Raw genomic sequence first — 23531 nt, 5'->3', positions numbered from 1 at the left:
AAAATATGATCCAAACAGACGGTTTGTTTGTTTGTTTGTTTGTTTGTTTGTTTGTTTGTTTGAGATAGGGTCTCTACATTGCCCTGGCTGTCTTAGAACTCACTATATAGACCAGGCTGGCCTCAAATTCACAAAGGTCCCCCTCCCTCTTCCTCCTGAGGCCTGAGATTAAACAAATGCACCATCATGCCAGGCCCAAGCCAACACTTCCATCCTCCTGGCTCTTTTTTGTTGTTGTTTTGTTTTTTTCATTGTTGTTGTTGTTTGAGACCGGGTTTCTCTGTGTAGTTTTGGTGCCTGTTCTGGATCTCTGTCTATAGACCAGGCTGGCCTCGAACTCACAGAGAGCCATCTGCCTCTGCCTCCTGAGTGCTGGGATTAAAGGCGTGCGCCACGACCGCCTGGCCTCCTGGCTCTTCTTAAAGGTCACTCTGCCAGAATGGTCGCTGTCCATTACCCAGGGGCTTCGGCACACACCTGCCATGGCCTCACTCACAGAGCCTCTGCCAAACCTGCTCTGCCTCGTACAGTGTGTGAGGACAGTGTCCCTGAGCTTGGCACACCTGTCCAGCTGTGCTCAGACGATGGGCAGAAAAGCTCCAAGGTGTGCCGTGTCCATGGACACTGCAGACAGGAGGCTGCCCTGTGAGGAAGAGCTCTTGTTGCCTGTAAGCCATGGCTATGCCATAGGCCACTGTGGCTAGACTCTTGGTTCTGACATCTCCAGAGGCATTTCATGGAAGGGTAGGGACTCAGTGCCCACCCCTTCACCCCACTGCTCAGCTAGCTCTTTCTGGAACTAATCTGATAGAAAGTTCTGAGAACCCCTGGGGACACAGGGACTGGGTGGTCACTACTCTCACACTGTCTTTCCAGGCTCACAGCAGTTGGCAGAGGGCCACCACCCCACAGCCAACCTCGTCACCTGCCGGAGACTCTGGCAGCTTCAACTCAGATGTGTCTAATTAAGTTTTGGGAAACTGGTTGAGTGCCTTGGGTGAATGGACCTCTGCCCTGCCAATTACCTCAGAAGCCCTGGCTGTGGTGATGGCCGTTTCCTGGCTGCTCACCTACCTGCCTTGCCGTGATTTTTTTAAACAACAATTTGTTGGTTGACTGTGGATTGTTCATCTAGGGATTTGTTCTGAGCACCCCATTAAAGTTTTTGACTTGTCTGCATTCCAGTGGTTTCAATCCGGGCTTGTCGAGGTGACAGGTGACAGCCTGGATGCCATCACCAGCTCCAACAGCTCGTGGCTGCTGTGCCATGGCCCCTGCTCTGATTGGGAACTGGTTCAGTGCTTGCTTTAGCTAAAAGGTGCTGAGTTTCCCATCATGCCCTCTGCCGCCTGAAGCCTTGTCCCCTCTTGCCCCTCAGTGGCAACTAAGGGGGCCTGCTCTCAGGTCTTCATCTGGCCTGTCCCCCTGGAGCCACATACCAACCAGTGTCTCTGTGTCCTGACTCCACTGTCAGCCACCATCACAACAGTGGCCCAGTGCCCTTTCATCTACGTCCTGAGAGGACCCTGTGGCAGATGCTGCCTGCTGCCAGTACCTGCCCACAAGTATGTCCACATACTCTGCGGGTCCTGAGGACTGAGGAGTGGCTTTGGGCTGTCACCTGTAGTAACAGAGCACTCGCATTCACTGCAGCAGCTGTCCCCACTGTCAGCCTCTCCCCACCCCCTTCCGCGACCCCCGGCAGCCACTCATGTGGATTCACCTGCTGCAGAGTGTCACTGAGGGCCACACATTCCATGTGGCCTTCTGTATCCAGCTCCTGTCACTGGTATTTTTTAGGTTTTGCTGCATTATAGAATGGATCAGAGCCTCTTTTTAATTTTTTTTGGGGGGGTGGATGCCAAACAGGGTTTCTCTGTGTAGCCCTGGCTGTCCTGGAACTTGCTTTGTAGACCAGGCTAGACTCAAACTCAGAGATCCACTGGCCTCTGCCTCCCCAAGTGCTGGGATTAAAGGTGTGTGCACCACTGCCCACCTGACTGCAGCCAGTGTTCTTAACCACTGAGCCGTCCTTCTATTTCCCAGAGCCCCTCTCTTTTTCACAGCTGAGTAATATGTCGTTCTAGACAAACCCCCAGCTGAGGTGCAAGGAAGCTAAAGGCAGAGGTCACCACCAGCTTTCCCACCCTTTGGCTGCACAGCCTTGAATTGAGCACCTTCTCAGCCAGCTCTCAGGCTGCATGGAAAAAGCTTCAGATTCCGGAAGCTTCTCTGTGTGAGGGGAGGTACATGAATAGGTGGAGAACGGTGCTGCCCCAGAAAGCTGGCAAGGGCCGGCATCATCCTCGAGCTGCTGACAGGCCCCCACAGTCCCTGTGAACCCTGCTGGGGTCATAAGTTTTCTTAGCCTTTAAGTGGAGAACTGAGTGAGATGGAATTCCTCAGGAAAACTGGCTCAAGGAGGGAGAGCGAAGAAGAGCCATGCAAATTAGATGCAAATGTAACACAAATAAGGGGATCATGCAAACTAGATGCAAATGTAACACGAATAAGGGGATCATGCAATAGATGCAAACAGTATGGAAATATCTCAGAAGAGGGCCTAGGGAGAAGCCAGCTGCCCGACAAAATACTAAGTGCGTTCCCTGTGGGGACTAGCGCAGGGACCTGCAGCCACACAGGCCTCTAGCCTATAGACAAGGGCGACCTCTGGTGGATGGAGTCAGGACAGCAGCTGGCCTGTCACCTTCCTTCACCCAGCATGGTCAGGCCTCCCCAGAGGATCCCCTCAGGTGAAACCCCTGACCTGTGCTCCCAGCCTCAGTTCCTTGTGGGGGGTAATAAATAAGCAGGACTGGCTGAGGGGAGGGGTCAAAAGTTCAGGGGTTCCCACTTCTCTTCCTCCACCAAGTTTTTTGGCCTGTTTGGCAAATTTTTTACCTAAGGACTTACGCCTCCAGCCCTCAGTGGGGGAATTCTAGGCAGAGGCCTGAAGAGGCAAGGGCTTCTAACAATGGTTAGTCCTGCTGGGGAATCCGAGACAGCAAGAGTGAGTAGGAGAAGGCCTGTGTCTAACGAGAAGGCAGGTTTTACCCTCAGGAATTTCATGACCCTGAGCGGGCTTTTTGGAGCCCAGTGCCCATGGTGGGACACCTTACACAGCCTTGGTGCAGGGGGCGGGGCCTGGACCTGACTCAACTGAATGTACCAGGCTCTGCTGACTCCCCATGGGAGACCTTGCCTGGGAGGAGGTGGGAATGGGGGTTGGGCTGGGGGAGGAGGCTGGGAGGAAGGAGGGAGGAGAGGGGAATGTTTGTTTGATGTGTAAAATGAATAGAAATTTTCTTTTTTTTATGTTTTATAAAACCTTTATTGACAAATAATTCACATAGTATGCAATTTGCTTGTTTACACAATTTGATGGACTTTAGTCCAGCATCCTCATAGGCCCATGACACCATCTCCACTTTCTATTTTAGAACATCTCTGTCTTCAATTTCATACACACACATAATGTATGGTGATTACATTCCACCTTATTTTTTAAATAAACATATTTGCAATTGTAATCATTTTAAGTTCACAATTCAGTGGTATGAATTACATTCAAGATATTAATTACACTCATGACATTAATTACATTCATGATATTAATTACATTTGTGGTATTTATTGACTACATTTGGAGTATTCACTCGTTAAAATTTCTTAATGATTAAAAAAAAAAGAATTTCATGACCCATCATGGATGCATTCAAGCCCCACGCTGCCGTTGATGGACTGTGGGAGCTGTGGCAGAAGAAACCAGAGTCACCCAAAAGCAAAAGGGGCCATTGGAGACCTGGCAGGGCTCAGACTGCAGTTATGTCTTTAGTCACAAGGGGGAGCCGTCAACCTAAAAAAAAAAAAAAAAACAAAAAAACTAAATCCTGTCGCCAGACTCCACCAACAATCTAAAGACTGGAAGGAAACCCTCTGAGCCTCAGTTTACTTATATGTAGTGTGGGGAGGTCACAGGAACAGCCTTCTGGGAGAGGTCAGTGAGCGGAAGCCAGGAAAATGCTTTAGCATCCAACACACAGATGGATAACTGTGAAGCATGACTGTTGGGCCCAAAGGGGCTGAAGACCAGCAGAGCCCAGGTGTTGGGGGCGGGGGGGGGGCGCATGGAGATGGAACTGCCCTTCCTGACCCAAGGGCAGCATTTCAGCGCTTCCTGTGGGAAGAGGACTTGGGCTGCAAAGGGATGAGTTCCTCGGTAGCAGGGCGCCGCAGGCAGGGGGGCGGGGGTGGGCATGGGGTGCTCGGGCCTGTTATCCCAGGACACCCAGGTCGCCAGTATCGGGCCGGCTGCGACCGCCCCGCCCAGCAGCAGGTGGCCTGCCAGCGACATTCCTCAGTGCCCAGCGCCAGGCAGCCGCTCCTGCCGGATGAAACGAAGTTGGGCCTGGCCGCGTGGGCCTCGTGTTTTTCCAACAGCCTCTTCAGCCACAGGCTGACCACAACCTAGATTCCGTAGGGCTAGCCACTTCGTGTTTGTGTTCAGCCTGGCCAGACAGTAGCGGGGCCCGGCCGGGGCCTCCCAGAAGGTCTGGCTGCCCAGCCTGAGGCAGGCTCTCCTCCTACAAGAAGCCCTGGTTAAAGCTACTTAGCTGTTTTTTTCCTTTTCTAACAGCCTTTGTTTTGAGACAGGGTCTCTCTATGTAGTTCTGCCTGGCCTCGAACTCACTATAATAGCCGTGGATGACAGAATTCCTGATCCTTCTGCCTCCACCTCTCAAGTGCTGGAAGGACAGGCATGTGCCACTGTGCTGGGCTGAGCTTTTAAGCCTTAGTCAGTTTGGGTTGGGGTGGTGGCCACAGCTGAGGGTGTGTGCGATGGGCCCACTTTCTGTGAGACCCGTTTCTGTGTCCCAGCTGTCCCCGCCTCGGTCTCCCCAGCTGGGAATAGGAATCCATTAGGACATGGGCACACACCTTTCATCCCACACTGGTGATGTTGAAGCAGAAGACTCTCAAGTCCCAGGACAGCCTGAGCCACATGAAAGACCCTGTCCCAGTTGGTGTCAAGCAGGCAGTGAACAGCTTATGTTCAAGTGTTGGCAAGGTCTAACCCAGCTGAGTGCCGGCTTGAGCACTAAGCTCACGTCCACGTACCCAGGCAGTTCCTGATGAGCATGGCTTTGCCTCAAGCTCCAGACTTGAAGCTCCTGGGGGCAGAGGCTGGTCCTTGGACAAAGTCATGGATCAGAGTTCACCTACACCCTACTCCTGTGCCTGAAACCCTCACAAACTCAAGACCTCAGTCTTCCGAGTCTAGTCTGGAAAACCGCTTTCACCCTTGAAAGCCCACCTTGAAAACACTCTGTCCTCCAGACGCCGACCCTACGAAAAGGGATTTTTGTTCTGCCTTGACTTTCTGAGTGGGGTTCCCAGGGGTCATTATCTAAGCACAGCTCTACATAGCCATCTTGGGAGTAGGGTGTGCCCTGTGTGCATGCCTATGTATATCTGTGTTCCACACAGGCTCCTCACACTATAGTGTGAGTGGATAGTGTATAGTGGGCTAACCTATACACTTCATGAAACAGACTGGGATAGCCTGGTCCTCTGGGGGTTCATGTCTCCAGAAACCCTCAGGCAGGAAGAGGGAGTGGAATCTGTGGCCTCACCTCTGCCTGGCTGGTCCTCAGCCTGGCTCAGCCATGCTCCAGCACCGTCTGGGGCCAGGCAGCCTTTGAGGACATAGTTGAGGTTTGGCGCTGCTGCCTGGTCCAGGGCTGAGTCAGCACAGGGAGGGAGTCAGGTCTCTACTGCAAAAGCAGCTGGGATATTGGAGGCCTGGGGTTCCCTAGCCCACTCCATCCTTGGGCTTCAGAGGGTGGGTGTGCCCAGTGCACCCAGCTGTGGGCAGCTGGACTCTGTAGGACATAATAGGAGAGACTCTGAGGCCACTCGTCCCAGCATCCTAGGCTGAGGTGACTGGGGCACAGGCACAGGTGGATGTGGTGTGACCTGAGGGGCTCCTTGGAGGTAACAGTGCCCTGCCTGGTGCATCTGCAGATGCCCTAGGATGATAGACACTAGTTAGGTGTCCAGAGGTGCTGGGGGGTAAGGGAGGGAATATCTGACTGTAAGGGACAGAGATAGGGCGTGGCCAGGAAAGCCTGACCTCGGGCCTGATGACAGACAGAGGCATGTTGGCTCTGACACATTGGCTCTATGGCCTGGACAGTGGCCCTGGGTGAGGCCACGTCTGTCTCCCCATGTCTACGTCCAACAGCCAGGAGTCCCCTCTTCCCAGGCTGGTCCCCTCCTGATCACCTGCTAATGCCCCCATCTGGGGCCTGGGCTTGATCTCTGTTCCCACCCCAAGGCATCATCCCACCGTGGTGTTCCTACATCTCCCACTAACTGGAGCCAGTGCCTGCCAGGCCAGCTTCAGCCCTCAGGGTCTGAGACCAGGACAAACCCATCCCTGTGGTTAATGAGAGAGGCAGAGAGTGGGGAAGTGGTGGGCGGCCACGCCAGGCCTACAAGGTCCCTACAGAAGAGCCAGAGATGTTCCGCCAGGACTGAGCTGTGGAGAGGGGGTGCTGGGCCATGTGGGAAGAACAGACCCCCGTGCCACCAGAGAAGCATATACTAAAAGTGAAGTAGAGCTCATGGGGGATATGGGGGGGTGTCCTGATAAATTGTGTAACTTAGACTGGGCCAGCAAGATGGCTCAGCAGTTAAAGGTGCTTGACGCACAAGCCTGGGACCCATATGAAGGAGGAAAGAGAAAATCAACTCCACAAAGTTGTCCTCCGACCTCCATACTCTTGTGACATAAGCATGCCTGCCCACACATGTACAAAATGCACAGAGAGAAAGAAAGAATAAATTGACCTCTGGAGGTCTCTTGTTCTAGAAACTGCTTCCCTACCTCCAGACTGCACGTTGTGCCAGCCACCTGCCATGCCCTTCCTACCTCACCTCCCTGCCAAACCCTTACGCATCCTTCAAGACCCAGTTCCTAGCTGGGCATGGTAGCTCACACCTATTCTGCAGTGCTCCGGGTAGAAGCAGAAAGATCAGAAGTTCAAGGCTATCTTTGGCTGCATAGTGAATTTGAGGCCAGCCTGATCTACATGAGACCCTGTCTCTAAAAAACAAACAGAAATGGTCAGTTGCTATGTCCCCCAGGTTAGAGTGTCCACACTAGCTGAAGCTTTCTGCTATGAAAGAGGACCCAATCATTCTCCCTAAAAGCTAGTCTTGGGACCCCAATACACTCCGTATACATTAAGCTCCCTTAAAGCAAGTCTAGTCTCCAGGGTCACATCGGCAGCCTTCGGTGCACGTCTGTCTTGCCGTTCTTCCTCCTGGATTCTGCTGTTTTCAGACTTGTTTTAAGTATTTTACTGGTCCAAGATTTTTTTCTACATCACAGTGTGAGGAATTTTAAGAACCCCTGGTTCTAAAATTATAAAATCTAAAATGTCGGGGGCAGGACATTGGGCCTCCTGTGCCCCGAGCTGACCTCAGGGTGGCAGGACCCAGGGCTCTGAAGGGTCTTGGCCCTGATCCCTGCGCCGCCGCCCCCCCCGCCCCCCGCTAAGGGGCGCGTCCTGGCAGCCTTGCTGGGGGTGGAGGGGGTGATGGATTTTCCAGAAGCTGTGGCTGAGGTTCCAAGAGGGAGGCTGGGTCTGAGCACCGCGGTAGATGGAAGGCAGAGCAGCTGCCAGTACAGGCCAGCACCCCCTTCTCTTGGAGTCCCAGTCTCCTTGTGTGGAAATTGGGGGGATGCTGTCCTGTCAGTGAACAGGCAGAGAGGGGAAGAGGTCCACAACCCTCTTGGCCCAGCTAGAGAGAGGCTTCCACTGACCCCACCCCACACTAACAAAGAGACCAGGGCCAGGCCAGTCACCCCCTAAAACCCAGCTGGCAACTAAAGAAGCCCCAACACTTTCTCAACGAAAGGTATTTGGCAAGAGGGCCGGACACCTCATTAGGGGCCTGGACTGCAGCAGGCTCCCTTCCTGCTGCTGGGGAGCTGCAGCGGTGGGGGTTACCCTTGGGCTCCCCCAGGCCGCTCTGACCACAGCTCTGGGTTTTAGAGACAGCTCTAAGCTGCCTGTCTAGTTCCAGTGGAGTCCTGGGGCCACCTCAGAGGCCAGGGTCTGGATTTGCCAGCTTTTTACTGGCCCTTTGGAATCCACATCCCTCAGGGTACAGGAAGGTGTTCCTGCCATGGGTGAAAATGACCCCTGCCAGGAGGTGCTTGCCACACAGGGGAGCATGTGAGTGGCCAGGCCTAAGCAGAGTCTGAAATGGAAACATCTGTGGGGTGGCCACATGGGGAGGAACCGGGGTCCACAGGAGTTGACCCTAAAGGGGATTCTGTGTGCTCGGCTGCTGCCCAGCCCTCGTGGGCTCACACAGCTAATCACCTGCTGCCCAAACTTGCACGGTGGGTAATAAAGAGGGATATGTAGGCCCTAGGTGAGGAGGAGCCCTGCTCCACCCCTTGACGGGACCCTGCTTCCAGGAAGTTAGGCAGACATAGAACCATTTCTTGGGGCTAGGGGTATGGCTCAGTTGGTAGAGTGCTTGCCTAGCATACACCAAGCCCTAGGTTCTATCCCTGCTACTACAGAAACTGGGCACACACACCTGTCATCCCAGTACTGGGAAATGGAGGCAGGAGCATCAGGTCATCTTGACTACATAGTTTTGAGATCTCAAACCAAAATGATCCTTCTCCCAGGGCCCCACTGTCTCCAGGTCGAGTTGCAGGGATCACAAAGGATCTGTGGGAAGCCGCACTCCTGTTGGGACTCACGACTCAGACATCAGCTTCTCTGGAAAATGGGGGCATGACCAGCACACCTGTGCTGTGGAGTCAGCCTGCTTGTTCACTGGAGTTCTTATTTATGTTATGTATGAGTACTCTATCTGCATATATGCCTTTATGCCAAAAGAGGGCATCAGATCCCTCTGAGATGGTTATGAGCCACCATATGGTTGCTGGGAATTGAACTCAGGATTTCTGGAAGATCAGCTACTGCTCTTAACCGCTGTCATCTCTCTAGTCCCCCCACTGGAGTTTTGAGCAGGTCCAGATTCTGCCATGCCCTGACTGCCCATCACCCTGAGGCTAGGAGGGCACCAATGGTGCCTTTAGCTGGCATAGTTGGCCAAGGTATAGCTGGTTCTCAGCATGAAGGAACCCAGGCCAGCACAGTGGCCTATGTTGAGGAGGTCCAAGGCAGTAATGGTGGTATGGCTATTACCTGTCCCGGGGGTTCCCCAACAGGGCCCTTCCTTGTCCTGTCGCTCCTGGGTCCCGGGCCAGGCCCAGCCAGCAGCTGTTACGTAGCCATTGTTTTCTGCTCAGGGCCTTGGCTCATAGCCAGGTGCCTGACACAGGTGTAGCATGCCACTTGGGAGTCCCTGAGCTGCTGAAACGCAGGATTCTGTGTGCCTCCAAGCCTTGTTTGGTGGGTTTTGGTTTTCTGAGACATGATGGCTCTGTAGCCCAGGCTGGATATCAGAATCCTACTGCCTCAACTGCTCAGTGCTGGGATCACAGCCCGCTCGCTCAGTCTGTCTTGTGTGTAGCATTCAGCCCCACTCAGCCTCATCCTTTTCAAAAGACACAACAGGTTGGGAATACAGCATTTTTAATTGAGCCCCATAGCACCTTGCCCCCAAGCCGAGGGCATTCCCAAGCACCATGGCATCATCCCCCTGCAGCCCTAGCTTCCACTGCATGGGGACCCCAAAGCACCCTTTCCCCACATTCCATGGGGCCAACCTGGACCCCCACTCACACCCACCCACTGGAACTTTATTTCAATAAATATGACCTCACAACCAAAGCTGGGGCAGGGAGTCCCACAAAGCTCACGAACAGGCTGCGACCCAGGGCATCTGAAATCAAGGACATGGCATGGCAGTGAGCCAGAACCTGCCTCAGCAGGAGTGAGGCCTCAGGTAACTACCACGTCTCCAGCCCTGGCTTCAGCCACAGAGCCACAGCTGACTGCCCCAAACTTCACCAGCTCCCGGAGTTTTTGTCTTGACCAAATTCTGGGCAGGAAAGGGGACCCAGAAGCCTGGGAACAAATGGGGCAAGGCTTTCTGAAGACCCCGGAGTCTAAAGCGAGGCAGAGGAGTAAGGTCGTGGACCAGGTCACTGTCCGGGGCGCACGCCGAAGGAGTCGGTATCTCCGGCTTGGGTCTGGGCACCCCGGGTGGCCTGACCCATCTCCCTACGGATGTCACCCAGTGCTGATTCTGGGTTCTCCAGCAGCCGCTGGAAGAGACTGGGCCTGGCGGGGGGCTCACGGCACTGGAAGGTGACAGCCGTGCCCGCGTCCGCCTTCATCTCCCGGGAGAACCCATCGGAGGAGCCGTCGAAGCAGCGGCCGATGGCTATCTCCTTGGCCAGCCGTGGGCTCTGGTCAGTGACCGTATAGACGCCATAGTTGTGGCCCAGCGCGTCGAGCGGAGCGAGCATAGCGAAGGCGGTTAGGTCGTCGTCGTCGGGAGCGAGCGGCGGGTGCCGGGCCAGGTAGTCGTGCAGGAGCGTGTTGACGGCCACACGGCGGCAGCTGCCCTGCGGGGTCACAGTCACCAGCGTCCTGTCCACCTGGCGCTGATCGAACAGCATGCCGCCGCACTTGAACTCCACGCAGGCGGCCGAGGCGCCGGGGCGCTCGGGGTGGCGCACGCTGCGGGTGTCCCGAAGGCCGTAGAGGCGGCCGCGCGTGGCCGCGTGGGTGCCGCCCGCGTTGTGCGAGCGCACCATGTACTCCTGCGGGCCCTGCAGTCGCACCTTCAGGAAGCACGCGCGGAACTCCTGCGGGTTGGGCCACCAGGCCAGCAGGTCTCCGGTCCACGAGGCGGGTGCGCCCTCACGGAACGGCACCACGTCGTACTCGTACTTGTCTGCCTCCACGCGCAAGAATCGGAAGTGGCTGTCGGTGACCGGCGCGTCCTCACAGTCGCGCAGGCGGCGCCACGGATACACGGGCCCGCGCGCCTCGGACTCGCGGCCCGCGCGTGGGCGCGCAAGGTTCACGCGGAAGCCGGTGCGCTTGAGCGCTGGGTCGTCGTGGTCGGTGCGCTGGTAGCCGAGGCGCTCCAAATAGGGCTGTGCTACGCCCACGGTGGCTGCGGTCGCGCGTGGCCGCGACGGCGCGGCCTCCAGCTCCTCGCCGCCCAGAGTCGCGGTCACCAAAGCCGTGTAGGCGTCGGGCCGCTCGGCGTCGCAGAAGGCGGGCACGCACGCGCCGTTGGGCCCGGTGACTGCGCTGTCGAAGCGGCCCCACGCGCGAGGGTTGCCCGTGAAGCCCGGCGCGGGCTCCAGGTTGAGCAGCGTCACCACCACGCCCTGCACCTGCTCTGCGGGCGCGAAGCGGTCGGTGCCGTAGGCGCGGACCTTCACGAAGCAGCGGCGCCGCTCGGGCACGTCCAGGTTGAAGAGGCGGCGCTCGCGCACGGTGAGCGCGCCCACGAGGAACGCACGCTCCTCCCTGCGCACGCGCGCCGCCACCTCCTGGCGCCGGAAGCCGCCTTCCCCCTGCTCATCCCCCTCCACCTCCCACAGGCCGGTCTCCGGCTCCAGCGACCAGAGCGCCAGCGCCTCGGCGTGGCCCGGCATGCGCACGTGGTCGGCGTCCACGCGCACGGCCGCGCGCGCCGCGTGCAGCTGCTCCGCGGAGCCAGGCGCGCGCAGGTCCACCGCGAACATGCCGTAGGTGCGCAGTGGCGCCAGCTCGCCAGAGCTGTCCAGGAAGCGCAGGTCGCTGGACGCCGCGGACGCCGACGCCAGGTCACGAGGGTCCACGAAGGTGACACGCGCCTCTACTGGTCCGGCGTAGGGACGGCCGTCGGGGTAGCGGAAGGTCCCGGGCGGCAAGACCAGCTCGCCTAGAGCTGGTGCCGCCGCCGCCTCCTCCGCGCCGCCCAGAGGGATTGCACCGCCGCGCTCCGCGTCCAGCAGCACTGCGGCCGCCTTGCGCAGCGCACGGACCTCGTGGTACACGCCGGCGCCGCGGGGGTCGAAGGGCAGCACGCGGACGCTGTCCACGAACTCGCCACTCGGGTCCACGAAGGTCACCACGAGGCGCTCGGTGGCCGGCGGCACCTCGATGGTGAAGTCGCCCTGGTAGGAGGTGAAGCCGATGGGAGCGCGGCCCAGCAGGATGTGGGCGAAGCGCAGGGGCTCCCCAGAGTCCGCAGCCACCACGCGGCCCCTCACCAGCCCCCGACGGGGCAGGCACTTGCGACAGCCACACTCGGCCACCACCTTCACCGGGAGCACGTAGCCGGAGCAGCGGATTTCCCTGCTCTCCAGGCGCAGCACTGAACAGCAGCGAGAGCCCGCGTCCCCACAGCGAGGGCTGGAGCCCACGGGGCCCGGGCAGCGCGTGTCCGCGCACAGGCCCACGTCTAGGTATGCGGGGCTGTCGCTGGACTGGCCACAGTCGTCCGGAAGCTTGATCAAGTGTTCCTGAGGTCGGGGGTCGCAGGCTGGCTGGCCGGGAGCTGGGAATTCCACACAACCAGGTCAAGGGAGGGGGACTGAGGTTGGGGGCGCGGGCTGGGCTCAGGTGGGGCGAGACCGGGCCGCTCACCGAGCACAGTGAGCTGGGCGGCGCGGGAGCGCACGGCGCCAGCCTCGTTCCAGGCCTTGCAGTGGTACTCCCCTGCCTGGTCCCCGCGAAGCCCCCGGAGCTCCAGATGCGGCCCAGACCCGTGCTGGCGCCGGTCCAGCAGGGTCCCGTTGTGGAACCTGAAGAAGGCAGTAGGTGGATGACATTGTAGGGACTACTCTGTTACTAGGGCTAGGGAGTGGTTTCCTGAAGCTCAGCCTTCTCCCTGGGCCTCTCTGCATTCTGAACAAAGGAGAAACGGAGGTGGGCATTCATTCTCTCCTAGGAGGGTTTTGTTTCGTTGAGACACCGCTGTGTACCCCAGGCTGACTTTGAACTCTTGATCCTCCAGCCTCTACAGGCTGGCCCATCAGGCCTGCTCTGTTTTTCCAATTCTGAGACATGGTCACACCACCATGTAGCCCACACTACTTCAAGCTCACAACAATCCTCCTGCCCCAGCGCTGGGATCATGTGTTCACCACCGCACCTTAGGCCTTATAAGTACCACAGGGTTACAGAACTCCTACTAACCCAAAGCTGGCCCCGTTCCCTGAGTTCGTGAAGACACTCACCAGGAATATTTCTTAGGCATGGGGGTCCCCGAAGCCTTGCAGCAGAAGGTCACCTTCTGACCTGCCTCCCGCACTCGGGACTCGGGGTGCTTTAACAGGTATGGCTTCCCTGAGGGGATAGGAGGTGGCCAAGTTCATGACCCTGCTGTACCCCAGAGACCCCTTTTTACTCCCATTCTCGCAGGGACAGCCCGCCTCACCCTGTGCTGTCAACAATTGAGTCACATCTTGTTTTTCCCCTGGCTTGGAACATCTTCCTCTGTCACTCACTCCCATGTTCTTGGCTGCAAGGACACTCACCTAACTCTTTAAGGACGATGGTGACCACGGCTGAGTTGGAGCTGTTGGCATGGGCCTGGGCTGTACCAGCAGAGAAGCCGTTCATCTGGGCACTGACATTGGCCTGGCTGCCAGCGCAGACTCCAGGCACCCGGAAGGTTCCATGGGTGTCACTCGTGGTTACTATGCCAGGTCGGGCTCGAAGGAAGACCCTGGCTCCTGCCAGCTGTCGCCCAGATGGGGTGACCACTGAGCCCAAGAGGATGTGGTCAGGGCACCCGCAGGTGTCAGAGCTACACCCTGGGGGGACATGGGGTGGCCAGGGCAAGAGAACTCAGTCATTCAACAAACATGTTAGCCACCGCCCCCACCGCCCCGCCCCCATCGATTCCCCTCAGGCTTCGGTGTGGCTGGAGTGAGCCTGGAGACAGGGATGAGTGGGCACAGCTGGACCAGGGGGAGGAAGCTGGGTCCAGAGATGCAGGGAAGAAACTCCAAGGAAGGGACCCCAAGAGGCTGAATCATAAAAGATGGTGAGGACATCCTCGGGAGCACCTAGGCAGGGGTTGGGAGCCGAGGGGCTGCCTTGGACAACATCTGTCTCAATGCTGCTGCTTCTCCACAAGATGGAAAATTACAGCGGAAACTTGAGAGCAGAGGCGCCAGGTGGGGTGGGGTCCCCACCGTTGGCCACCTCGTGCCCTCACCCTATGAGGGCCCAGCTGCCACTGTCTGCAGACCATGTTTGTGGAGCGCAGGCCCGAGTGGAATTTCCAGTCCCCTTCTGGCTGGCCTCCTGGGAGGGCCTGGGCATCATGTCTGCCAAGGTGTGAGCGCGTGTCTGCGTGGGCGAGCAGGACAGGCGGAGACTGAATGCTGAATGCGTGCACTCAGAGTATGCCACTGGATTCAGTCTGCACACGGGGCTATCTGTGTGTACGCTAGGGGAAATGACCCCTCGAGTCTGCCCATGCCTGCCCGGCATCCACCTAACCCTTTGCATAGTCTCTTTGCAGCGAGTTCAGGGCCTAGGATTCTACGCCCAGTCAAATCGCGTTCGGTTGTGCGCAGTCACGGCCCAATCGGGCAAAGGAGGAAGGCGGTTGCCAGTATTGGACCCTTCGAGGCCGACCTGGGTCCCAAGCCACTTACTAGTCTGGCCTTTTCAGGCCCTGCCCTTCAGGGCCCCCACTAGTCCAGCCCTCTGGGCTCCTCCTTATGTAGGCCCCACCTCTGACCGTCCCCTCTGCAAGTCCTGTCCCTCCTACCTGGGCACCGGGACCTCACGCACTTCTGCGCCTCCTGGGGGCTCCCAGGACACGTATCCCCAGACGAGCTTTGACAGCTGCGGCGGCGCAGGCGACGGCCTGGACCGCAGCTCTTGGAGCAGAGACCCCACGCGCCCCATGCGCCCCACGCGGCCTCTGCGGAGCAAGGGGGAAGATGAGGTGGCGCTGCTCGCCCCTGCAGTGGGCTCTCTGGACTATGCGAGTCGGGTTCCCCAGGCAGATAGTACTGCCAGAGCCCACCCCGGCTCCCTGCCAGGTGCGTTCCTGGTTAGCCCTGCTGTTTCCCATCGATGAACACGATGGAGGCTCAAGCCATCCCCCAGCACTGAGCTGTTCAGGACGGGCCTATGGGATCCTGGCATGCACTACGTACCACCTGGGCCCAGCTCCTCCCCTCAAACCAGTGCCCACAGAGTGATAGGTATATCTCATCGAAGCCATGCCCACACGGCCCCACCTGGGTGGACATCCAGGCCCTGCTTTCACTGGGACTTACTCCTCAGGGTCACACTTTCTATGTCCCCGCCCGCCCAGGACCACTGGCCGCGCCCTTACCCAGTGGGCAGCGGAAGCGCACATGGTAGTTGGAGCAGCGGCGGCCTCGCAGCTGCTCCCGATTGAGACACCAGAAACCGCGTGCTGGGTTGGCATGTACCCGCTCGCCCACGGAGGCCGGTAGCGCCCAGTCTGTGGTGCGCGCCTCCAGCGCCAGCGGCCGTGGGCACACGCGCGCGGGGCCGTAGTAGAAGCGGATGGCGGCCAAGCTCTCGAAGTCGCCATCTCCTCCCGGGTGGTCCACGTTGAACCACGACGTCCACTCGCTGGCCTCTGCGGGCACCGCGTGCTGAGCCCGGGCCCCCACCTCCCGCCAGCCCCTGCAGCTTGGGGCCCTTGGGTCAGGGCTTCCAGGAGCTGCGATGTCCAAGGACTCCTCACTCTCCCCACCCTCCCCCATAACCCCACCAGGCCCGAGTCACACAGGCCGGTTGCAGAGGCGACTCACCCTCCCAGTCCTCCAGGGCTGGCGAGGGCTGGCTGGGGTCTGGCGGCCGTCCTAGAAGACCCCGGGCGGCTGCAGTGCGCTCCTCGGTAGAGGTGGCGTCTGTAGGAGTGCAAGGAGGTGCGAAACGGGGACTACTGAGACCCCCTTCCTGGTGCAACAAGGGAGTCAGGACCACTGCGTTTCATGGGGTAGGAAACTGAACTCTAGCCCTGGGTACTGCAGCGCCATCCCCTCGGCTGCTAGACCCATTACTAGCAGCGGACCCTGAAGCCCTATCCCTCTCCACCGGTTGGGTGACTATGTCCCACTCTGCCCCTCCAGGCCCAAATGTTCATCAAATACAAGTTTAGTCGCATGCATTTGGCGGTGCGTCTGCCTGCAGACCGCTGCCTTCTCTTCCTGAAGTTCCTCCTGCTCTACTCTTCCCGGGCTTTCTAGGGAGGCTCAAGGTACCAACAGAGAAGTACTTGGCTTCTCTGGCCTCCAACTTTCCAAGATGGACTAGGAGGGGTGACAGGTTTAGGCGAACCCCTTCTTCCTGGAGCCCCAGTCTTCTGAGAAATGGGCCTATCACCAGCTCGCGGGGGGACGGCTCCGACCACTTCGCACAGGTTTCGAAACCTGGCGATTTAGGGTTCAAAGCCTTGGCCTGGTGCTCTATCCCGGGAGAGGATGGAAGAGGTCCCTTTCAGCCGCTTTCTGCGAAGCTCATGAGATGCCTCCCACCCCATTTTCTGCGCGCAGGGTGGTCACTCTCGGAGGTCCCGGGCCATCTCACCTCGCGCTCCCGCTAGGTGCGCGACTGCGATGCAGAGACAGAGCAAGGGCAGCGGTGATGCCATCGCCAGGTCGCAGCGGCTCGGCGAAGCGCTCGGATCCGACTGGGGCGGGTCCGGTGGCTACTAGGGACTGATGGGGGCGGGACGCGAACGTAAGCCACGCCCCTGTAAACCATAAGAGGTTGCTCTTCTTCGATGCCTCCTGAGGTGCCTCCGCCCTCAGACTGCGCTGTGTTCCGCCTTCCCCCTCCGCCTTCTCCAACTGGGTCCTGCGCCGCGTGGGAGGCGCCATTTGGTCTTAAACTTGAAGTTGCTTCGGCAGCTGGAAGTTCTCTATCGCGTTTAACTTAAGTACTCTTAAGTACTCTAGGCCACTCCCGACAGCCTGCAAGTCCCACCCAGGTCTACCCTCTATTGTAGGAAGCTCTAAGGCACAGCTCCTCTCCTCAAGCCCCGAGGGAAGTTCCTTCTCCACCCGCCCACCCCCTGGTCTGGCGCACAAAGGAGGCAGAGGAAAAGGTGGTGGTGATGTTTATTGGTGCGGGTCCCAGCGCGCGCCAGTCACAGCGCGGCCACGCAGTCGGTGCCGGTATATTTTGGCAGGCGCAGGCCAAACTTGCGGCGCACATCCTCCGGCACGAACCTGCCGGCCACAAAGTGGTGGCGCCCGGAGAAGCGGCCGGCGCAGCTCTTGGGCGCTGCGAAAGACACTAGCACGTCGGGCTGCACCGCGTCCTTCGCGTCGCCGCCGGCCTCGGCGTCCCAGCCTGAGGGCGGAAGAGGGGGAGCTGGGAGGACCGCGGCTCCCGGACCGGGTCTGCCCTGTCTCCCTCCAGGTCCGGTGCCTTAACCTCCGACGCGTGGGTAGCGGTCAGACCTGCTGACCGCAGAACCGCCTCCACCCTCGGATCACACCGTTTCCTCCGCCTGTCTGGCAAGACCCAGCCCCTGCCTTCGGATCCGTACCTCCCGCCCCACCGGACAGAAGCCGCTTTGCTCAGACCAGTCCTTCCTCACTCCCAGCCCCTTCGTCTGACTTCAGCCTCCCTTCTCGGATCAGGTCCCCACCCTGTACTGTGGCCTGAGACCTCCTCCCTCAGAACTGTGCCCCTACCTCCCCACCGGATTTGATGTCTTTCTCCAGCCTAGGACGTCTTAGCCCTCTGGCCCACCCCAAACCATCCAGGAGTCTGTCAACTCTGTCAGGGGACAAGCACTTCTCTCCTTGCCTCAGGCACTAACCGGAAGCTGCCTGCACCTCTCTCTGACAAGAGGCTTCCAACTGCAGGGTTCCTCCCCGCCCCCCGCCCCGTCCACCTGCAGCCTACCCCCCCTTCCCAGACTAGATATGCCTCGGCCTTGATCTAGGATGGCTCTGGGGCCCTCCAGCTGGGGACATTTCCACGCAGCCTCCAAAGAGAGCTGGGAGCTGTTTGTCCCTGGCAGGCGTGGTCTCTTGAGGAGTGAGCTCACGTCTGCCCTGTAGCAGGGCCAGCGGTGGGTGGTGCCGGTTTAACTGGGCACTCGGACCAAGAGGACACCGGGTCACTTGGGGCAGCCACTTGTAACTTCCCCATCCTTAGGATGGGCGTGAAACAGGATGAGGGCATACACGGAAACTGAGGTTGAAAGAGTTGGATGGGGAAAACCTAGGCTAGGGGCGGGGAGGTGTGCAAACGGGGGACACTGAGTCTGGAAGAGATGGATAGGGAAAACCGGCTAGGGTGATCAGGCTGCCCCTGGGTGGCATGCCTGAGGGGACGTCCAGGCTCACGAGCGGGATGGAAAGCCGCTTCAGCGTGGCCAGCGCCCGCGCGCAGGGCCCGCCCGCCTCCGCCGGCCGCACTCCGGGGCCTAGCACTGCGTCCACCACCAGCCCGTATGCGTCATCGATGAGCCGCACCTGTGGAGGGTGGGGAGGTGTCAGGGCCCTGGATGGCAGAAGGCCATGGCGGGGTCAGAGTGGGTGCAGCTGACCTCGGCGGGCAGGAAAGACAGGAAGGGGATGTCCATCTTCTCGCACTGCGTGGTCAGGTCGCGGTGCAGCGCGTCGGCTGAACGCACCGGGCAGAAGATGCTGGGCTGGTACTCCTGGGGGAACCCGGGTCCGGTGATGGCTGCAGCGGAACCCCAGCCCCAACTCTGTCCGCCCCCCCCCCCCTCCATAGGACCCTGCTACTCACGAACACCCGAAGGTGCCGGGCACATGCCAGCCCCACAGCGCCGTTCTGTTCCGGACCGCAGATGACCAGCACCGTCCTCTGCTTGCGGGACAGCGAGGGCAAGGGGAACGCCTGCGACACAGCACAACAGGGTGGCTGGATGGTGGGGAGGGGACTGAGGCAGAGGGACGGAGCCGTGGTCAAGAGGTGGTCTGCGTGCAGGGCAGGTTGACTCCGTCCACCAGACTGGGGACCCGCCTCTGAGCCCAGGCCCAGTGTGGTTTGTTTACTCCATACACACTTTGGACACATCCCCACTTTCCTTGCTTGTAACCCCCAAGTTACAGTGAAAAGTGGGGTGATCCCGGAGGGAGGTCCGCAACTGGGCAAGCATGGCGCCTAGACCATCTGTCTGTATTTCCTATCTGTTTGCCTTCTATTTCAGAAGCTCAGTCTGCACGGTTTGTTGTGTTATTGTTTGAGAGGTTCTCGCTCAGGGTGGTCTTGAACTTACACCAATCCTGCTGCCTCAGGTCGCCAACTGCCAAGTTGGCAGTTGTGAGCCTCCACGAGGGCAGCCTGGACTACCGAAGAGGGCCAGTGAGGTGGCTCAGCAGGTAAAGGAGCTTGCCACCAAGCCTAGGGAGGGACCCGAGTTTCTTTCCTGAGACCCACATGGTGGAAGAACATTGGCTCCACAAACTGCCCTCCGAGCTCCACATGCTCACGCTCACGCCGGGGCAGGGCAATAAATGTAATTTAAAAAAAAAATTTAAAAGGAGAGGCGGGACACAGGCAGAGAGGGGACATACTCTTCCTTGGGTGTCTGCATTTATAACCGAATTGCCCCAAGGCCAGGCTCAGTGGCCTCACAGCCAGCACCTCTGGGGTGAATGAAGGTTTAGCTGAGCAGGACACATGTAGTTTGAGTCCTGCTTCAGACCTCATTTGACCACGCTGCTCGTCTACGGACCCGCTTCCTCGTGGGAGCATTTAGGGGTGTTCAGATGTCTGTCAGGTAGGTCATACTTCTAGGGGACCCAGGCCTGCTCTTTGGGGGCCCAAGCCCCACCCTGTAGGTGTTCCCCCATCTGCGTCTCCGGGGACCCCACTTCTGCCTTGTCTGGCAGTGAGCCTGAAAATGAAGCCTTGTACTTCAGTTTCCCCTCCCCAGCGATGAGTTGAAGTAGCCCCAAGCAAGGGAGCTGGTACCTTCGTCACGGCCACCGCACTGGCGTGCCCGCACAGTTCCACCAGCTGCTGCCGCCCAAAGCGATACTCGTCCAGCAGCTCGCGCTCCAGGGCGGCCGCCTCCGAGGTGCTGCGGGCAGAGTCGGGCAACACGCTCAGAGGCAGAGGAAAGGAACAGACTCGAGGAGGGCTGCCCAGACCTGGCTGAAGGCTCTGGCCCGCCCTGACCCACGAGGAGCTTCAGTGGCAGGTCCATCATCTCTTGCCCACTTTCCCCATCCCACAAGCATGGTTTGAAATGGCAGCCTCAGCCAGAGGCGCGCACTCTGGTGGTGAAAGATACACATGTCGCTCAGCGGTGGTGGTTTCCCCCCCCAAAGCTGAGCGACCCAGAATCAGAAGGAAAGATTCTGAATGCAGACTGATTCCCCTACACTGCATATCCCAGGGTGTCATCGAACATTCTCCTCCCTCAGATTTATAACTGGAGTGCCCACACACTCCCAAACCTTAAACGGATTTGATAAGGAGGTGAGTTGATTTTTGACACGGGAATCAATGAATGAGGATAAAACACTGGAGGGGCAGTGAGAGGGGCTTGCGACAGTGGGTTTTGAAGATTGCAGTTAGCAGCTCATTCAGGAAAACGGAAGTGGGACCTTCAACTGTGAGACTCTTGATATCTGAACCAGGGTTTGTAGCCCATGTCTTTAATCCCAGTACCTAGGAGGCAGAGGCTGGCAGATCTGTGTGAGTTTAAGGACATACATAACATGCTCCAGGCCAGCCAGGGCTACATAGTGAGATCCTATGTTTGCTTTTTCTTTTTTTGAGACAGGGTTTCTCTGTGTAGCCCTGGCTGTCCTGGAACTCGCTCTGTAGTCCAGGCTGGCCGTAAACTCACACAGATCCACCTGCCTCTGCCTCCCGAGTGCTGCGATTAAAGGTGTGTGCCACTACTGATGGACATGAGACCATATCTTTTTTTTTTTTTTGGTTTTTTTCGAGACAGGGTTTCTCTGTGTAGCTTTGCGCCTTTCCTGGAACTCGCTTTGGAGACCAGGCTGGCCTCGAACTCACAGAGATCCGCCTGCCTCTGCCTCCCAAGTGCTGGGATTAAAGGCGTGCGCCACCACCGCCCGGCAGAGACCATATCTTAAAAAAAAGAAAATAAAGATTACCTGGCCAGAGAGATGGGTTGCTGGGCCAAATGGCTTTACCACCACTTGGCTGAGGGCTGTCTCCAGCTACCTCTAACAGAACTGAAGGCAAGAATAGATTACATAATCCATAAGTCTGTTCAAAAGTCATTAGCAATTTCCTGTTGCACATGTGGACAGCTGCCAGGCATGGGTGAGGTCCTGGGTTCCACACCTTTTAGAAAGCAATGTCAAGGGGGCACAGGAGCCAGGGCAGAGGCTGGGGGCCTCCGCTTGCTGCAGGGCAGGGACTCAGCACTACAGAACCAGGACTGGGGTAGGAGGGTCTCTGCTTGGTGCCAACAGCTCTCCCTCCTGCCTTTCCAGCTGTGCACTGGGGAGGGGGTGCCTACTGGGCAGCAGTCACTGCCAAGAGATGCCAGTCAGGACATCCTGGAAGAAGGTAAAAGCAAGAGGTGAGAGAGAGGGCTGGAACAAGTCAGGATGGGTGAGGAGCAGGACAGGCAGGGCTCAGTGCCCACGCCTTTAAGCCAGCACTCAGAGGCAGAGGCAGGTGGATGTCTGCGTTACAGAGGCAGGCAGAAGATTCAAGGTGGAAGATGGGTTTGAGAGCCACCCAAGAAGCTAGACTTACCCTCAGACCAGGAGCACAGTGTAGGACACAGGCTTCCTGACAGGGGCTACAAGAGATGGTAGTGGTGGTGCACGCCTTTAATCCCAGCACTTGGGAGACAGAGGCAGGCGGATCTCTGAGCTGGAGGTGGATCTCTGAGCTGGTCTACAGAGTGAGATCCAGGACAGCCTGGGCTACACAGAGAGAACACCCCCACCACACATGCACACACCAAGAAAGCAGGGCACGGTGAGGAGGACAATGCAGTTAGGAGGGCGGGGCCACAGGGGCAGAGCAGAAGACCCCAGAAGGAGGGTGTGGCACTGCACCTAGATGAAGGGGCCTTGGGCCGCCTGCCCAGCTTCTGGGACAACACATCCAGTGTGGGTAAGGCACGGATACAGTGGCACATAATTGAATCCCAGCACTTAGAGGGTGAGGCAGGACTATCACAAGTCCTTAGCCAACTGGCCTGCTTAGTGAAATTCTATCTCAAAAACAAGTTTGTGGGGCTGAGAAATGGCCCAGTGGTTAAAAGCCAGGAGTGAGTGCTCTTGCAGGGGACTAAGTCCAGCACCCACACTAGGCAGTTCACAACCACCTGTCACTCCAGCTCCAGGGAATCCAATGCCTCTTACCTCCACAGTCACTGTACAACACACACACACAAGGAGGAGACGCCTTAGTTGGTAAACGGCTTGCCTTGACTTTAGTTAATTCCCAAACCCACAGAATAAAAGCAAAATCCAGCTGGGTGCAGGAGCTGGGCCTGTAACACACCTGCACAAACAGGGGAAGTGTGGGACTCACAGGCCAGCCAGTCTAGAGACCAGTCAACTTTAGGTTCAGTGAGACTGTCTCCAAAACCCGAGGTGGAGAAACACAGAGGCAGACCTATCTGATGTGGACCTCCGGCCTCCACTGGCAAGCACACACCACTGTGGAAAGGCTCAGTCCCCACTTTTGCCTGACAGTCATGGCTGCCTCTGCGGGGGGGGGGGGTCTCCTCCTGACGGCAGGCAGTCCAGGGGAAAACCCAACCAGGAGCAGTGGCTAATCCTGGTGGACAGAGTGGACGAGAGCTCATGGGACCAGCAGGGAAGCCCATCTGCTATTTGGAGGCTGTTATGGGGGAATACCACCCCCACCCCCACCGCGATTCCCTAGGACAGGGACAGCAAGGCTAGGGTCTCTTTTCAGGCCAAGTGTTGAGGTCTGAAAAGGGAACTGGGCCGGACAACCCCAAATCATTTCTAGAAGGGCAAGGAACCCTTCAGCCAAGGCACCCCAGGTGCTCTCCCCAACTTCTGTCATCACTGTTGCTCACCTGGTGACCCGCACACATGGTCTCTGTGCCCTGAAATGGAGCCAGGGTCACAGTCCCCACCCTGAACCTTCTTGGCTTCCAGTGGCAGTTGATATTCCAAGCCTCTGTGTGACTCCAAGGCCCTCAGGTTGATATCTCAAACAGTGAGGGTAACTATGAGGGCCGGCTTGCCTGGAATGCGGTTTCCCTGGCAACTTGACTTCTGCTGCACCTGCAAGCTCCCAGCAAACCCTGGAGCCCACCCCAGTCATTCCCCTGCCTCCAGCCTGCCACCCTGGCCTCAGCCCCCTGTCACCTGCTGACCTGAGAAAGCGCCTCTCCTCTGGCGCCTCTCCCGGGCCCTTGTCGCTGCATGCACTGCTGCTCATGGCCGCAAAGGCAAGCTGGCTCCACGCTGCCTTTTAAGCAAGTCCCGTGGGCGGAGCCCTGTGACTGAGCGCCTTATTAGCAGGCCGCTGGGAGGTGCAGCGTGCAGCTATTGGCCAAAGCACAGGGTGACTTAACCCTGAGGTGTCCGGGCAGCAGACAGGTGTAGAGGGATCAGA

At 58.3% G+C, this 23531-nt stretch overlaps 3 protein-coding genes across 9 annotated transcripts in view; 1 reads left to right on the top strand and 2 right to left on the bottom strand.

Moving 5' to 3' along the window:
* Positions 1-3234, top strand: part of Pbx4 (PBX homeobox 4) — a 55377-nt gene extending 52143 nt beyond the window's left edge. For 3 of the 6 annotated variants that reach the window (XM_052752709.1, XM_052752708.1, XM_052752707.1), the window contains exon 8: positions 1186-3233. In XM_052752709.1, coding sequence (XP_052608669.1) covers positions 1186-1311 — 126 coding nt within the window. In that variant the 3' untranslated portion in view covers positions 1312-3233. The other 3 variants (XM_052752706.1, XM_052752710.1, XM_052752705.1) reach the window with 2 other exon arrangements.
* A 6378-nt stretch (positions 3235-9612) lies between these two features.
* On the bottom strand, positions 9613-16925 carry Cilp2 (cartilage intermediate layer protein 2). Its single transcript, XM_052752718.1, has 8 exons — positions 16533-16925; positions 15755-15853; positions 15307-15579; positions 14731-14886; positions 13484-13762; positions 13184-13292; positions 12591-12748; positions 9613-12501 (listed from the first exon to the last, which is right to left on the bottom strand). The coding sequence occupies exons 1-8, from the start codon at positions 16594-16596 to the stop codon at positions 10142-10144; spliced, it is 3498 nt and encodes a 1165-aa protein (XP_052608678.1). The 5' UTR covers positions 16597-16925; the 3' UTR covers positions 9613-10141.
* A 123-nt stretch (positions 16926-17048) lies between these two features.
* Positions 17049-23529, bottom strand: Yjefn3 (YjeF N-terminal domain containing 3). 2 transcript variants are annotated; one of them, XM_052752714.1, is made up of 6 exons: positions 23290-23529; positions 19908-20016; positions 18717-18827; positions 18511-18624; positions 18286-18436; positions 17049-17300 (listed from the first exon to the last, which is right to left on the bottom strand). In XM_052752714.1, the coding sequence occupies exons 1-6, from the start codon at positions 23352-23354 to the stop codon at positions 17095-17097; spliced, it is 756 nt and encodes a 251-aa protein (XP_052608674.1). In that variant the 5' UTR covers positions 23355-23529; the 3' UTR covers positions 17049-17094. The 2 variants fall into 2 exon arrangements, with proteins under 2 accessions (XP_052608674.1, XP_052608673.1); XM_052752713.1 differs by lacking the exons at positions 19908-20016; positions 23290-23529 and having other exon boundaries at positions 18717-19901.
* Between the last annotated feature and the right edge of the window lie 2 nt (positions 23530-23531).

Source organism: Peromyscus californicus, unplaced genomic scaffold (genome assembly GCF_007827085.1).
Source record: "Peromyscus californicus insignis strain IS unplaced genomic scaffold, ASM782708v3 Scaffold_23__1_contigs__length_62951481, whole genome shotgun sequence".
NCBI lineage: Eukaryota > Metazoa > Chordata > Mammalia > Rodentia > Cricetidae > Peromyscus > Peromyscus californicus.
Note: the sequence above shows the minus strand (reverse complement) of the source record. Positions and strands in the feature narration are given on the sequence as shown.